Raw genomic sequence first — 13,674 nt, 5'->3', positions numbered from 1 at the left:
AGTTTTCAGGAAAATCAGCTCTATTTTTCAGCAATTATCTTTTGGAGAATCTAATAACTCTAACAGGAATATAACCTCTCATTTATCTGTTTTATTTAAATGACCGTGTAGATCAATATGTATCAATGATCTCCCAAAAGTGGGTAATAATACAACAGATAAATATTGAACCTCTCTATTTGAACCTTCAGTGTTTCTTCTCTCACAGTTCTTGTCTTTTCCCCATTCTGCTAGTATAGAAAAAGAAAAAAGAAAAAAGTTTATTCTAGTAAAACACACAGATCATCTGAATAGTCCTTCTAAATATAGCCCACATACATAAAACATATTAAACATACTTTTTTGAAGATCATCTCTCTCTGTACAAACTGGCAGGGCATGTATCAGCCTTGACTGGATTTCACAAGATGTCCACCTTTTCTAGCATCTAAATACTATTAAAACTGCCCCCAAGGACCTTCTATGGGGGACAAACCCCCCAGCCGTCCACCCCCCAAAAAAACCCCAACCAAGACTATAATACTTCAAAAGTGTATCCTCCAAAATATTTCAAAATATGCTTGTGAAGCCTTCACTGAGCAAGTAAACTATGCAAACCCATAGTATTCCAATTCATGAACTGCTAATGCATTAAAAGGAGTAAGGTAATTTAACAGCAGCAAACCCCCCTGATCGTCTCACTTCCAGGACTTCCAGATTTTCTTCTTAGGCAAGCATGCTTTCTATTGAAATAATTCTGCTAAGTACAAAAAGTATATGTAAATTACCTCATTTTGAAAAACTAATAAATGAGACACAAATCCATAAGCACTCTCAGTTTTGCTAATAACACCCCTCTAAAATCTCTCTACTGGAAATAAGTAGTATGGAACACACGTAAGCTTCAGAAAGCATTACCGGGTAGAATCACAAACAAATTCACAAATGTTAATGGTCTAATTTGCATCTAGTGGGACAAATGCCAAAAAAAAAAAACCAAACAAAAAAAACCAAACAGAAACAAGAAATCTCCAAACCCTAAAAATCAATAATGGGGACTGATTTTTGTCAGACAAAAGATGAGAAGGCAAAAAGGAATTATTGGTGAGTTATGCTCCATTAGTTGCAAATCTAGGTGAAACAACCCTTTGTGTTTGCTTCTAAAAATGTCATCCCAGATGCCATTTTCAAGGAATTCAGTCTGACGTTAAAAGACATGTCATAACTTTGAGGATCCAGGCTCCAGTGTCCCAGAAATCTGTTTATATAGCTCATAATGTAATTACAGCTACCTTAAGACAGATGAGGCAGAAGGCAGCAATATATTGAAAACTAATTGAAAAATGCAGTTGTCCAGAAGCACTTGTGGGGAAGAGGTCTCTGAAAAGCTGCTCAAAGCTTCAGAGTTTGAAGTGAAATTTTTGATGTTGTCACTCTCAATCTATTGAAGAGCTGACAGACAATCAAACCCGTCTGGCTGGCTGGCAGCTCATTTTGCTGGCAGGTGGCAAACAATTAGACACACCAATTTGTGCCTCCTGATGACATTAAAGCATGAAACTAAGTTGTATGCAGGGCCTAGTGATTTGTGTGAAAGCATTTCAAAAATAATACTCTTTGCCGTGGCAACTCATTTCAGACTGCCACCTCCCATTACGGCTTTGAGTGGTGAAGACGACAGACTTGAGTTCCGTGTGGTGCAAGGCCGCTTCTGTTCAATCCGTCATCAGCGCCCCCCGAGACCTCAATCCCCTCCTTTCATCAATATCACCTCATCATTTACATTCGATAGTACTTGAACTGCTGCATACATTAACTACACACAAGTCCTATTTGATAAAACATGTTGGACACATTTTCTGCTTTTATATTTCATTTATGAGTGCACAAATTCTATTGGAAGAACACACTGTGGCCTATTACACAATGACTCCTACGAACATATTAGCAATGTACGATTAGAAGATAACGCAGAGCAAAATACATCATATTAAATTATAAAATAGAATTTTGAACTTCAGATCTGTTTTCAGGACTTTGTTTTATATAGAGTTTACCTGCATGTAAGATTGTGATTATAGTTACAGAAATATCTTAAAATAACAAAGATACAGTTATTTTTTTACTAATTACTTATTATCTTAACTCTTCTTTTACAAGGCACTCAGCCATCCAAATGCAAAAATAAAATAAAAGTCTAGCCTCACAAGGACTAAGAATATTTTTTGATTAATGTTAACATTTATCTGACCTTGATTTACTTATAAATATGGAATCACTGTGCACATTTTATAAAAACTGAAAGAAACAAAACCTGACGAAACAATACACTCCATTACTCATGACACTCCCTAAAGAGAATAAACATGACCAATAGCCACATTGCTCAGTGAAGTACCAGAACTGCATAAACTGTAGCAACAGAAGACCCTACAGTAATATGGTTCAGAAGCACAGTGTCAGCTTTTAAAAAATATGCAGTGTATATTACTTGTTATTTTATATCAGTAAGTACAATTATATTTACATGAGCAAGTATAGAAGAACAATCACACTGTATTTTTTTTTCATTTTTCAATGATAATTGGGATACTATAGGCCATACAAAATGTTCATAAACCACCACAAGCTAAAGTTCATGTTGTTTTCTCAATTAATATTTTAATTAATTCTAATATTATTTCAATATAGTATTCAATTCCCATCTCGTTCCCGCCTCCCCTTTGTTTCAGCACCCCAGGAAAAGTTATAGGGTCAGGATCTCAATCTGCTCCTCCTTCATAAATTGAAAAAGAAAAGCAACACCACAACCACCCATCTTTTACCTCCACAGAGGTCAAGCAAGTACTTTGAAAATATGAGCAAACTGCACAGAGAAGTAATTTCATGAACAGTGCTCATCATTCAGTAATGTAGCCATGAGTTACAACAAGCCAGCTGAGGTCCTGTGGGCCAAGTATTTTCATCAAGATGCCCACAATAACATCCATTTAGTTGGAGGAAATAATTTAACATTTCCTAATCTGCTGAGACGTGCCTGAACCTGTCAATTTTCCCTTCATAGTTGAGGGTTACATTGAAAAACATTATTTACCTCACGCAGTAAAATCAGACAGCAGGATCATCTATTTAATAGAAACAAAATATTCCAACGAAATTGTTGTAAATGGGTCTTCTTTTGCCTAAACTTCAACCATTACCACTTTTTTTTTTCTTTTTTCTTTTTTTTTTTTTTTTTTTTTTTCTGAAGAAGTAAACAATGCCAAGAGCTGACATGGTACAACATATGCTACCAAGGTCCAAACACAGCTGTACACTTTGTACAGCAAATCCTGGAATTACAACTTGGACAGCAGGGTAACAGGACCAGGAAAAAACAAAACACTTAAACCCCTTAGCTCCTAAGCAAACTTATTAAGAATGAAATAGCTATGAAAATCCACGGGGTCTAGACATCTCTCAAATAGCACCTCTCAAATAATTAAATAATTTTGTGTTAGCATCTATTAATAATGATGTTCAAAATGTACAAGCAGTCACACTGTTGCAGGAAGAATATAATGGAGGTGGTCCCACTAAATACAGGTTATGGCCAACCTACTGCCGATCTTCAGAGTTTTTCATGTTTTCTTCTAAATTTAGAAATGCAGAATAAAACTCAGCTCTTCAACCAAATTGATGTTAGGTTCCCTCTAATGATAACAAAGATATCTCATGAAGTGATAGGCTCCATTTTAATTTAGGTGTCTAGCATTTTGTGAATTAACAGCAACCCTCTGAATGAAATATTTTTCTTAATTGAGCCAGGTAGAAATTTAGCTGGATACGTTCAACTAAAGTAAAGTAATCTTTTGGTGGTTGCAGTTAGGTATTATTAATTCTTATTCATTATTTATTATGTAGCACAAATTTTTGTACTCCTTATTGTACAAGAATACCTTCTAGAATACGATGGTTCCTCACAGAGGATAAGGAAAAATTCCTAACTGTATAGGAAAAAAAAATATTTTTCAATTCACATTGAAATCACTCTAAAATCAAAACATGCAGATTGATGAAAAAAAAAAAAACCCTTAATGAAACTGTTCCTAAATGAGCTTTCTCTGGCATGGCCTTAAGACCTGTAATATTATTTGAAAGGGATATATTAATTGCTTCTAAAGTACATTTCACTTTTCCTATCTTGATCAGATTTTCTTTGTTACAATAGATACTACCTGATTGTTTATTGAATTATTTTGGAAAAGCAGCCTCAGTACTAAGGTATATATACAGACAAGAAGGCAGCAGATTTTTTTTGGAATTCATAATGAAAAATTGCTTCTTCACTTTTATTTCAAAATTCTCATGTATCTTCTTGCATTTTACATTACACTGAAAGATGCATATTGTTTTAAAGACTTTTTTAATGAAGACATTTCTGTAATTTTTTCAGGTTTTCTGTAAAAGTCTGTGATTTTTCTTATAGATCGCAACATAGTTGTTTTCTTGCTTTATTTTTCATTTCCTCATACCTGTATGATGAACTAATACATTTCTACAACTTTGCTTAAAATTTTGAGACATATTTTACAATTTCTTTGAGTTAAGTCTTGATTCCATTTTTCACTTTTAAAAAACATTCTTATGAAGAAACTGCAGGGGTCTTTGTCATACTGGAAAATGTAACCGGATCAACACTTATAAAAGTTAGCTATTTGCACAGGTTAAGATTGAACCCACGATGAATCAGGTTACCCTTCTTCTGGAAGGATGTGAACTGCACATCTTACCACAACTTCTATGTTCAGGATAACTGAGATGGACTGGACATTTAAAGAAAAGCAGATTCATTAGAAGGTGGGAAGATACCCCCTAAAAAGAGAAACAAAGGACTCTTCGTAGAAACGTTCAGCAGTTTATTTTTAAACACTAACTTTTGAGCACATTTGCTGTTTAAAGACCTAAAAGGAAACTGGCTTCCACCATGACCATGCAAACAATTTGCCATGGTTGAAGCATTTCAGTACCAGAAAACAGTGCAATGATGGATCCAATTAAGATTTAAGCCTTAGAAAGAATATTTGACAGACTTTCTGCACAGTCTGTTCTGTATCAGCAGATACTACCCCTCCTGCTCCTCACTAAAATGCTGTTTTAAAAGAAAAACGTTTTTATTGCAAAAATATTTCTTTACAACAGGCTTGCTTTCCAAGTACCTCGTGGAGTTTTATTTACTGCTGACAGAGAAAAACAACGTGAATTACTTCTGTCTGTACTATACGGCCTGTTTTGGTAACACAGAAACGGAGAAGTAACACAGCTGTTTTTTAACATAGTCTAATACAAACCAACAGAGAATAACCATGTTTAAAAAAAATAAAAGTCCTTCAAATTTCTGATTTACATAAATATAAAATGAAACCGGTCATATACCTGTCAAATGAGTGAAACTGCATGGGGAGAATAGCTTGCGCTTCTCTCTTCAGTGCAGGATCTGGGTAAGGGATCGGATCCGGACCACATTCTGCTATTTCAACAGGGGCTGCCACAAGACTTTTCAGTATTTCCTTTACATTGATGCCTTTACTTTGGCTGATACTGGATATTGATGATGCAGGTTTCAGGATTTCACTGGGGCTTTCTGTTAAGCTCTCCTGAGATTTCTTCACTTCAGAAGACAAAGTAGACAACAGCTCGCTCATAGCATCAGGGCCTGTGCTGGTCTCCAAGTCTGTCCCATTCAAAATGTTAGGCATCTGTTCATCTCCAATTCCAGAATCTGTATGAGGGATAGAGCTTTCCAGCTGAATATCTTCAACAGGTGTCGGTGTTTCTTTATCTTTGATATTTTCTGGAAATACAGTTGGTGTCTCTGCAGTGAAATAGAGATTATGAACAATATTTATAACTTTGATTTCTTTCCTAAAAATATGACCACAAGGTTTTACAAGACAGAAATGTGTTAGAAAGTCCACAATTCTTAGCAGTTTAAAGCTCAAAAACTCATTCTACGTACAAAACACTTTGCTTTCAACAGCTGTTTGGCATATATAAAAGCTTGGAAGAGGAAGCCCAAAGCTGCATTATGCAAGCTCAGTGACATTTAGAAATTACAGCCCACTACTCACACAGTAATTAAATAGCAAAATACTGCCAGCAAAAAATAACACTAAAAATTATAACCTATTGACTGCATATCTGTATGATCTGTGAGACTACTGGAAGAGAAAAATGCAATCATTTATACTTTAGGATTACTATAAAATTGAGTCTTTTTATTGCTGTCAGCAAATATTAAGCCTACATTCAAAGGAAAACTGCTAGACCTTTTGGTTGCTTTGTCTTTTGTTTTATACACATTTTTACACACCTATCATTACATTGCATACAAATTTATTTATACATGAATAAAAAAGGATGTTATTGTTGATTTTAGATTGCATTTAGATAACTCCCCTTTCCCCACAAAAGGTAAAATCCTGTAATTCTTTCAGGCAAATGTTAAGAACAAAATAAACACAGCTTTATAGAGACAGGAAAGTGGAATCTGTTCAGTTTGGAACACTTCCAGATTGATATGGACTCTATAACATGTTGTAATTGAAAAACACACCTTTATTAATTACTTCGGTGAAACAGACATAACAACTTCATTAAATTAAGAGTAATTTGCTATGCTTAAAGGAAAGTTTGCTAGAGTTATGAATAACTTCCATATTCATCTTTTTGGTTACATTTTTTTAGAGCAACAGACTGTGGCTACTTTTAATGACAAAAAGTTGCACTCAAACTGATTTTTTAATTTATTTTTAAACTACTTTATTTTCATTAGAGCACTTGTCTTGAATATAAAATTTAGCTGGCCTATGTATGAAATAGGAACTTTTTTTTTTTTTTAATGGTTCTGATATAGCAGTTTAGATATTATGGAAATTACATGTGGATATTACAACATACTCAGATGAAGGTCTGCCCTTCTGACTATTCCAAGCAAAATGTGCTTCAGCAATGTAACTTTAATAACAATCAATAACTTATTATCGATTGTTTGATACAGTCACGTGTAAAATATCTACATTTTTACCACTTAGAATCATAGAATCATTTAGTTTGAAAAAGACTTTGAGGTCATCAAGTCCAACCATTAACCCAGCACTGCCAAGCCCACCACTAAACCATGTCCCTAAGCACTACATCTATGCATTTTTTAAACACCTCCAGGAATGATTCCACCACCTCCCTGGGCAGCCTGTTCCAGTGCTTGACCACCCTTTCAGTGAAGGCATTTTTCCTAACATCCAATCTAAACCTCCTCTGGTGCAACTTGAGGTCGTTTCCTCTTGTCCTATCACTTGTTATCTGGGAGAAGAGACTGACCCCACCTGCCTACACCCTCCTGTCAGGCAGCTGTAGAGAGCGATAAGGTCTCCCCTGAGCCTCCTTTTCTCCAGGCTCAACAACCCCAGTTCCCTCAGCTGCTCCTTATCAGACTTGTGCTCCAGACCCTTCCTCAGCCCCGTTGCCCTTCCGTGGACATGGTCCAGCACCTTGATGTCCCACCTGCAGCGAGGGGCCCAACACTGAACACAGGGTTCGAGGTGCGGCCTCACCAGTGCCCAGTACGGGGGGTGGTCACTGCCCTGGTCTTGCTGGCCACGCTGTTTCTGACACAAGCCAGGATGCTGTTGGCCTTCTTGGCCACCTGGGCACACTGCTGGCTCATGTCCAGCTGGCTGTCAGCCAGCACCCCCAGGACCTTTTCCATCAGGCAGCTTTCCAGCCTCTCTGCCCCAAGCCTGCAGCCTTGCGTGGGGCTGTTGTCATCCAAATGCAGGACCCAGCACTTTTTCTAGAACCTCATACAGTTGGCCTTAGCCCATCGGTCCAGTCTCTCCAGATCTCTCTGTAGAGCCTCCTGCACTCAAGCAGATCAACAGTCCCCTGCAACTTGGTGTTGTCTGCAAACTGACTGAGGATGCACTCGATCCTGTTGTCCAGATCATTGATAAAGAGATTAAACAGAACGGGCCCCAGTAGTGAGCCCTGGGGAACACCACTTGTGACTGGCCACCAGCTGGATGTAACTCCATTCACCACCACTCACTGGGCCTGGCCATCCAGCCAGGATTTTACCCAGTGAAGTGCATACCCATCCAAACCATAAGCAGCCAGTTTCTCCAGGAGAATGCTGTGGGAAACGGTGTCAAAGGCTTTACTAAGGTCCAGGTAAGGAACATCCACAGCCTTTCCCCTCATCCACGGGACAGGGGTCACCTTGTCACAGAAGGAGATCAGGTTTGTTAAGCAGGACCTGCCTTTCATAATTCCATGCTGGCTGGGCCTGATGCCCCAGTTGTCCTGCACATGCCGTGTGATGGCGCTGAGGATGACCTGCTCCATAGCCTTCCCTAGCACCGGGACCAGGCTGACAGGCCTGTAGTTCCCTGGATCCTCCTTTCGGGCCTTCTTGCAGATCAGTGTCACACTGGCTAACCTCCAGTCTTCTGGGACCTCTCCAGTTTGCCAGGAATGCTCATAAATTATGGAGAGTGGCTTGGTGAGCTCCTCCACCAGCTTCCTCACTGCCCTTGGGTAGATCCCATCTGGACCCATAGACTTGTGAATGTCTAACTGGAGCAGCAGGCCACCAACCATTTCCTCTGGACTGTGGGGACTTCATTCTGCTCCTCCTTATCCCTGTCTTCTAGCTCAAGGGGCTCGGTACCCAGAGGGAAGCTGGTTTTACTGTTAAAGACTGAGGCAATACAGCATTAAGTATTTATCATAAGTCTTTTCTCCATCCTTCCTGGCAATCTTCCCCGCTGCATCCGGTAAAGACTGAAGATTTTCCTTGGCCCTCCTTTTGTTACCGATGTATTTGTAAAAACATTTTTTGTTATCTTTTAGAGCAGTGGCCAGCCTGAGTTCTAGCTGGGCTTTCACTTCTCTAATCTTTGCCCTGCATAACCTTGTGACATCCTTATAGCCTTCCAGAGCTGCCTGCCCATTCTTTTACAGGTGGCAAACTCTCCTTTTTTACCTTGTGTTGCAGCCAAACCTCTGTTCAGCCAAGCCATGCACATAAGTATGTGTGTATGCATGTGCATATAAAAAAATCCATATGAAATTATTTACATGTTTGAACTAATGGTAGTGTAAACCTCATCATGTGTACAGGGATTAACAAGCAGATACAGATAGAACAGAAGAGACTTTTAAAAATACAAAGCAGAACAACCCATTATAAAGAGTATTGCTTTCTTCTTTTAAGAGCCATAAACACTGAAGCCACTTCCTTCTTCCTTTTCTCCTAAGTGCCTTAAACACATCTTATCAAATAGATATGAGTCCTGCTTTGTGAAGCAGGAAGTCGAAACTGGATTTATGAGCTGCATAAAATACATTTAGCATCTGCTGGGCCAGGAAGTAAAAAAAATCCATATCTACTTAATACTGCCTATATTTGGCACAGAAGGACATCTGATCCACAGAATGACCTTAATAAATTTTCTACCTGTCTTTTTAAACTTCACCCATACAAAGACAAGGCTTCTCAACTGAAGGAAGGAGTAGGACTGGACTGCCAGTCAAGTAGGTTGTTGCCCTTGTAATGTATGGTAAGTAAAATAGCGTAAGGCTCCTTTATTAGGTCAATGAAAAGAGGACACTGAAAAAAGAAGATGGTCCGCTACATGGTGAAGTTAGAGTACACTTAACTTCAATTTTCATTAAAGTGAATAATGCTGAACAGAAAACGAGACAAGAAAGTTGATAGAAATGTGGTTGTGGAAATTCACATACCCTAACTCAACCAGAAAAAAGATTTGAAGACATTAAAATCATGGGAATGAACTGAGTCCAAGCCAAGTTTGAAAGATACAGTCTATGAAATTACTGGTCTAGTAGCAAATAGTTTTGACAAACAGGTAAGTGGAGATAGCACCACAGGACTGGAGAAGACCACACATGGTTTCTTTTTTTAAGAAAGGGGTAAAAATGATCTGGACAACTGCAAACCTTCAACAGTAAGCAAGATTCCAGGATTTATTCTGGAGTGAAGAACAGTAATGCAACAGAAGGAGACATTACAAATTGCTTTGTTAAAAGAGCTTTTAAAATATTTATTGCTTAAAGAAAATAAGGGCCAATGTAGTAAATTCAGTTAAGCTGGGGCTGTCACAACAGATAGTAATTTAGTCAGGAGAACCTGGAAATTAATAGACTGTGGGAAAAGAAACTGGGTAAGAAGAAGCCATCAAATAGCTTCAAAAGAAAAAAAACCAAACCACCAGACTGAGAGCAACTACCATGGGAGTTATATTGTTTAAAAATTTAATAAAGATTTCAGGTGAAAAAGTAAAACCACTCTGGTGAAATTTGCTGATGACAGAGTTACAAGGTACAATTAATGGCCACAGAGGGATGATTATAAGAAGGAATTATGACAGAACTGCAAATTACATTTAATAGTGAAAAGCTATGCATCCAGTGACTAAGACAGAGATTCCCATTGTAACTGAAATTCACCAACCGGAAATGACTGAAGAGAAGGACCTGGATACACCAGTCACTGGGTAACTATACAGTTACTAATACAACACTGCCATGGAAAAGGCAAATGTGATTCCAAACTTTTCTGAAGAAATAGTTCCTGCAACAGTTAAGTATTAATGGCATTAGAGAAGGCTTTGGTACGGTTTGTTATGGAATACTGCGTACACTGTTGTATTTGAGACAGATGGAAATGCCACTGCGGAGATCCACAGTGATCTACTGTTGCAGAAAAGAAGAGTTTGGCTAATATAGTCTGGCCAAACTTAACACTGAGATGGTATACAACAACTGTCATACACGTATTTTCTGGACACAAACTCCAAAAAAAAAAAGGATTTAAGCTAAATGGAAGAGTTGACATGAGAAATACTGAGTGCAAACTCAGGAGGAATAAATTCAGTTTGGGAAATAACAGCCATCAATACGGAATTAAGATTCTGGAATACCTGTCCACTCAGAGTAGCAAGTTCAAAAAACAGAACTAATTTCAAGATGCTACAAATAGGATTGTACTTAATTACTCAGCAGGTACCTTGTAATCCTTTGTTCCCAAATGAGAATAAAATGCCTAGAGGTTTTGAAGCTAAAAATGGAAGGAAAATTAAATTTGTGGATATGGGATTTAGATATGACATACTATACAATACATAACACTATTTAAAATTATTTAGGAATAAAATATCAAGAGAAGTTAATCTAATACAGGCAAGTGTATGGACACTTGATTTCCACAGAAACCACACTTGTATCTTCACTTTTCTTACTGTCTTGAGTATTTAATATGAATATGCTGTACTAAGTCAATTAAGCTTAGTCTGATTTATCACTTCGAATAAAAGTCTTTAAAAACTGCCTGCATACAATGCATTAACTCTCATTTTTAAAAACATCAAGCAAGCTAATTGAATAAGGGTTTAAAAGGTCCAATTTACTTTTTGTAAATCAAAGGAAAATAAACTCAGACCAAACTGCTTAATAACTGCCTCTCAAATAAGAATACTAGCAAATTAGTATTTGTGAAATTCAGATAAATACGTCTTGAAAAGACATAATATAAGACCGTTTGGATGAGCATTATTAATAGTACTATTCTAGGTAAATTATAAACTCCTTAGCATGGGTCAAAAAACCCAACCAATTTTAGTGACAACACTGCACATCCACAAGTTTTATTCTATGTTCATTTATACCATGTCATGGCACTTCTGTTGCCTTCAGAATTCAGGAATAAAGAATACTGCTTCGTAAAGTTATTTAGAAAAATCTTAAACTGATAACACGTACACTTTTATAAAGATCCTAAATACTCCAAGAAACTTAGCAAAATGATAAACATGAACAGAAGCAAAAATATAAGTGATTGCATCTGTCTATGTTATAACAATGTGACAGTAAGCCTGTAAATTTTAAGCAAACCTCATCAGTTTTCTGCAGCACAAGGCCATGTCAGTAGACAAAGCAGAAACATTACTAGATCTAGCGATCTTAACTCTGTCAGAAATAGGCAGTTGGAAGCCAGATGTCTCCTTCTTAGTGTTTTTCATTGTAACTAATGAGTTCATCTACTACATTATGGGAAAAATATGGGCTTAAGTTAACTAAATGACATATTGTATATCTGGTGACCTCATCCGTCACGCTCCTTCCTTAAAATATCTTGTTTGCTTGTGATTTATGAAGTGTATTGTAATTGTTTTAACCTACTGAGTTACCTAAATAGCTCTTGCACTGCTTCCATATGCCTAAAAAATACACCGCCCTCCATGTCTATTAACTTAATAATGAGACATTTCATATTTGCAGTAAATACATACAATTTTGCCATTATAAAAAATGACAACACAAAATACTCTGCTTTTAATCTTTATTTACCTCAAAGAAATGGAAAAATTATGTGTATATTCCTATGGTCTTTTTCATTTCACCAAACCTCCCTACTAGATAAAAATCATCTGAACATTTTCAGAAGTAAAAAAGTATGAAAATTACTATTTTTACCTGCTTACAATATGGGTGAAAATTTATTTGAATCCCAAATCACTGTCAAATTTCTGCTGCAAACAATATAGCCATATTTGGCAACAGAAGGTTTGGGGTAATCTTGATACAGGAGCTGCTGTCACCTTTCAGACTGCATGTGTAACTGGAAAATTTGTAAGTTGTTTTCTGTATAGCTGTCTTAAGGCATTGATAATAACCGTACTAGCTGCCTTTTATAAACCCATTTGTAGTATTCTACAAACCTTCAGGGACAGTACAGTACAAGCTGAAAATGCTTTCAATCCAACCAGGCAGTGATATTATACCTTCTGCCATATGCGGCAGAGTCAACTAAGCAATTCCTAAGCTGTAGCCTATGAAAAGGGAGTGAAAAAATTATTCCTAGGAATATTAATCTACTAGTTTTCATAAAAGAGAAGCAGTGCAATTAATCTGAGATGAGAAACTAAGTATGGGGACAGAATCAAGGAGTAATAAGGATCTGATTTAAAAGCACACTGAAAGCAGTAACCAAGAATGGAGTTGCAATGGAAATGTCCTCAAAGGCTGAGGCACAACATTGAGAAGAAACACCCTAAAATAAACATTAAGATGCCAAGCTGCTCTGTATCTACCCAAGACCTTTTCTCCTGTTGGCATTTCTGTTTCTGTGTGAAAGTTAAAAAGGGACCAGAGTAAAAATCCCTTGAATAGTGATCTTGGTCATAGCCCAACCACATAAGGTACTCATTTTGGCAGCATGGCCAGTAATACTCTTCATGTAATAAATATGCATTAATAGGCAATTTCAGCTGTGCCCCACTAAAGGAGGTATGGAAGACTCTGGGGTGGGTTGGCAATTGGAAAGGCACGAATCTTGAGACAGGAGGTTTAAGAAAGAAGGCTGGGAATTTCCCCTTAACCAGAGTGGATTTGTGAGGAGAAAGGATGTAGCTCTGGACCGGGAAAATAGAGTGGCTCTGGAATGGGAGAGAAATGGAGGTATGAAAGACTTGGGGGTGGGGAAATCAAGCCTGGGAAGTGACCAAAGAGGACAGAGTTATCATCAGCCCTTTTTCACAGCTGGACACCTGTAAGTGTATGTCTTCTCTTCCTGCCCACTGGAAATTGCTTCTATTTGCTCAAATACTCCAAGGTCTTCTGATTTGTTTCCTTCCC

The 13,674-nt window shown here is 37.5% G+C and overlaps 1 protein-coding gene across 6 annotated transcripts in view; it reads right to left on the bottom strand.

The window, feature by feature from the left end:
• The window catches only part of NBEA (neurobeachin), a 509,705-nt gene that overhangs the window by 294,877 nt on the left and 201,154 nt on the right, over positions 1-13,674 (bottom strand). For all 6 annotated transcript variants that reach the window (XM_037377448.1, XM_037377449.1, XM_037377452.1 and 3 more), the window contains one exon: positions 5,395-5,833. In XM_037377448.1, coding sequence (XP_037233345.1) covers positions 5,395-5,833 — 439 coding nt within the window. The remainder of the gene's footprint in view (positions 1-5,394; positions 5,834-13,674) is intronic.

Source organism: Falco rusticolus, chromosome 2 (genome assembly GCF_015220075.1).
Source record: "Falco rusticolus isolate bFalRus1 chromosome 2, bFalRus1.pri, whole genome shotgun sequence".
Lineage (NCBI taxonomy): Eukaryota > Metazoa > Chordata > Aves > Falconiformes > Falconidae > Falco > Falco rusticolus.
The sequence above is the reverse complement of the archived record's forward strand: the minus strand, read 5'-3'. Positions and strand labels throughout refer to the sequence as shown.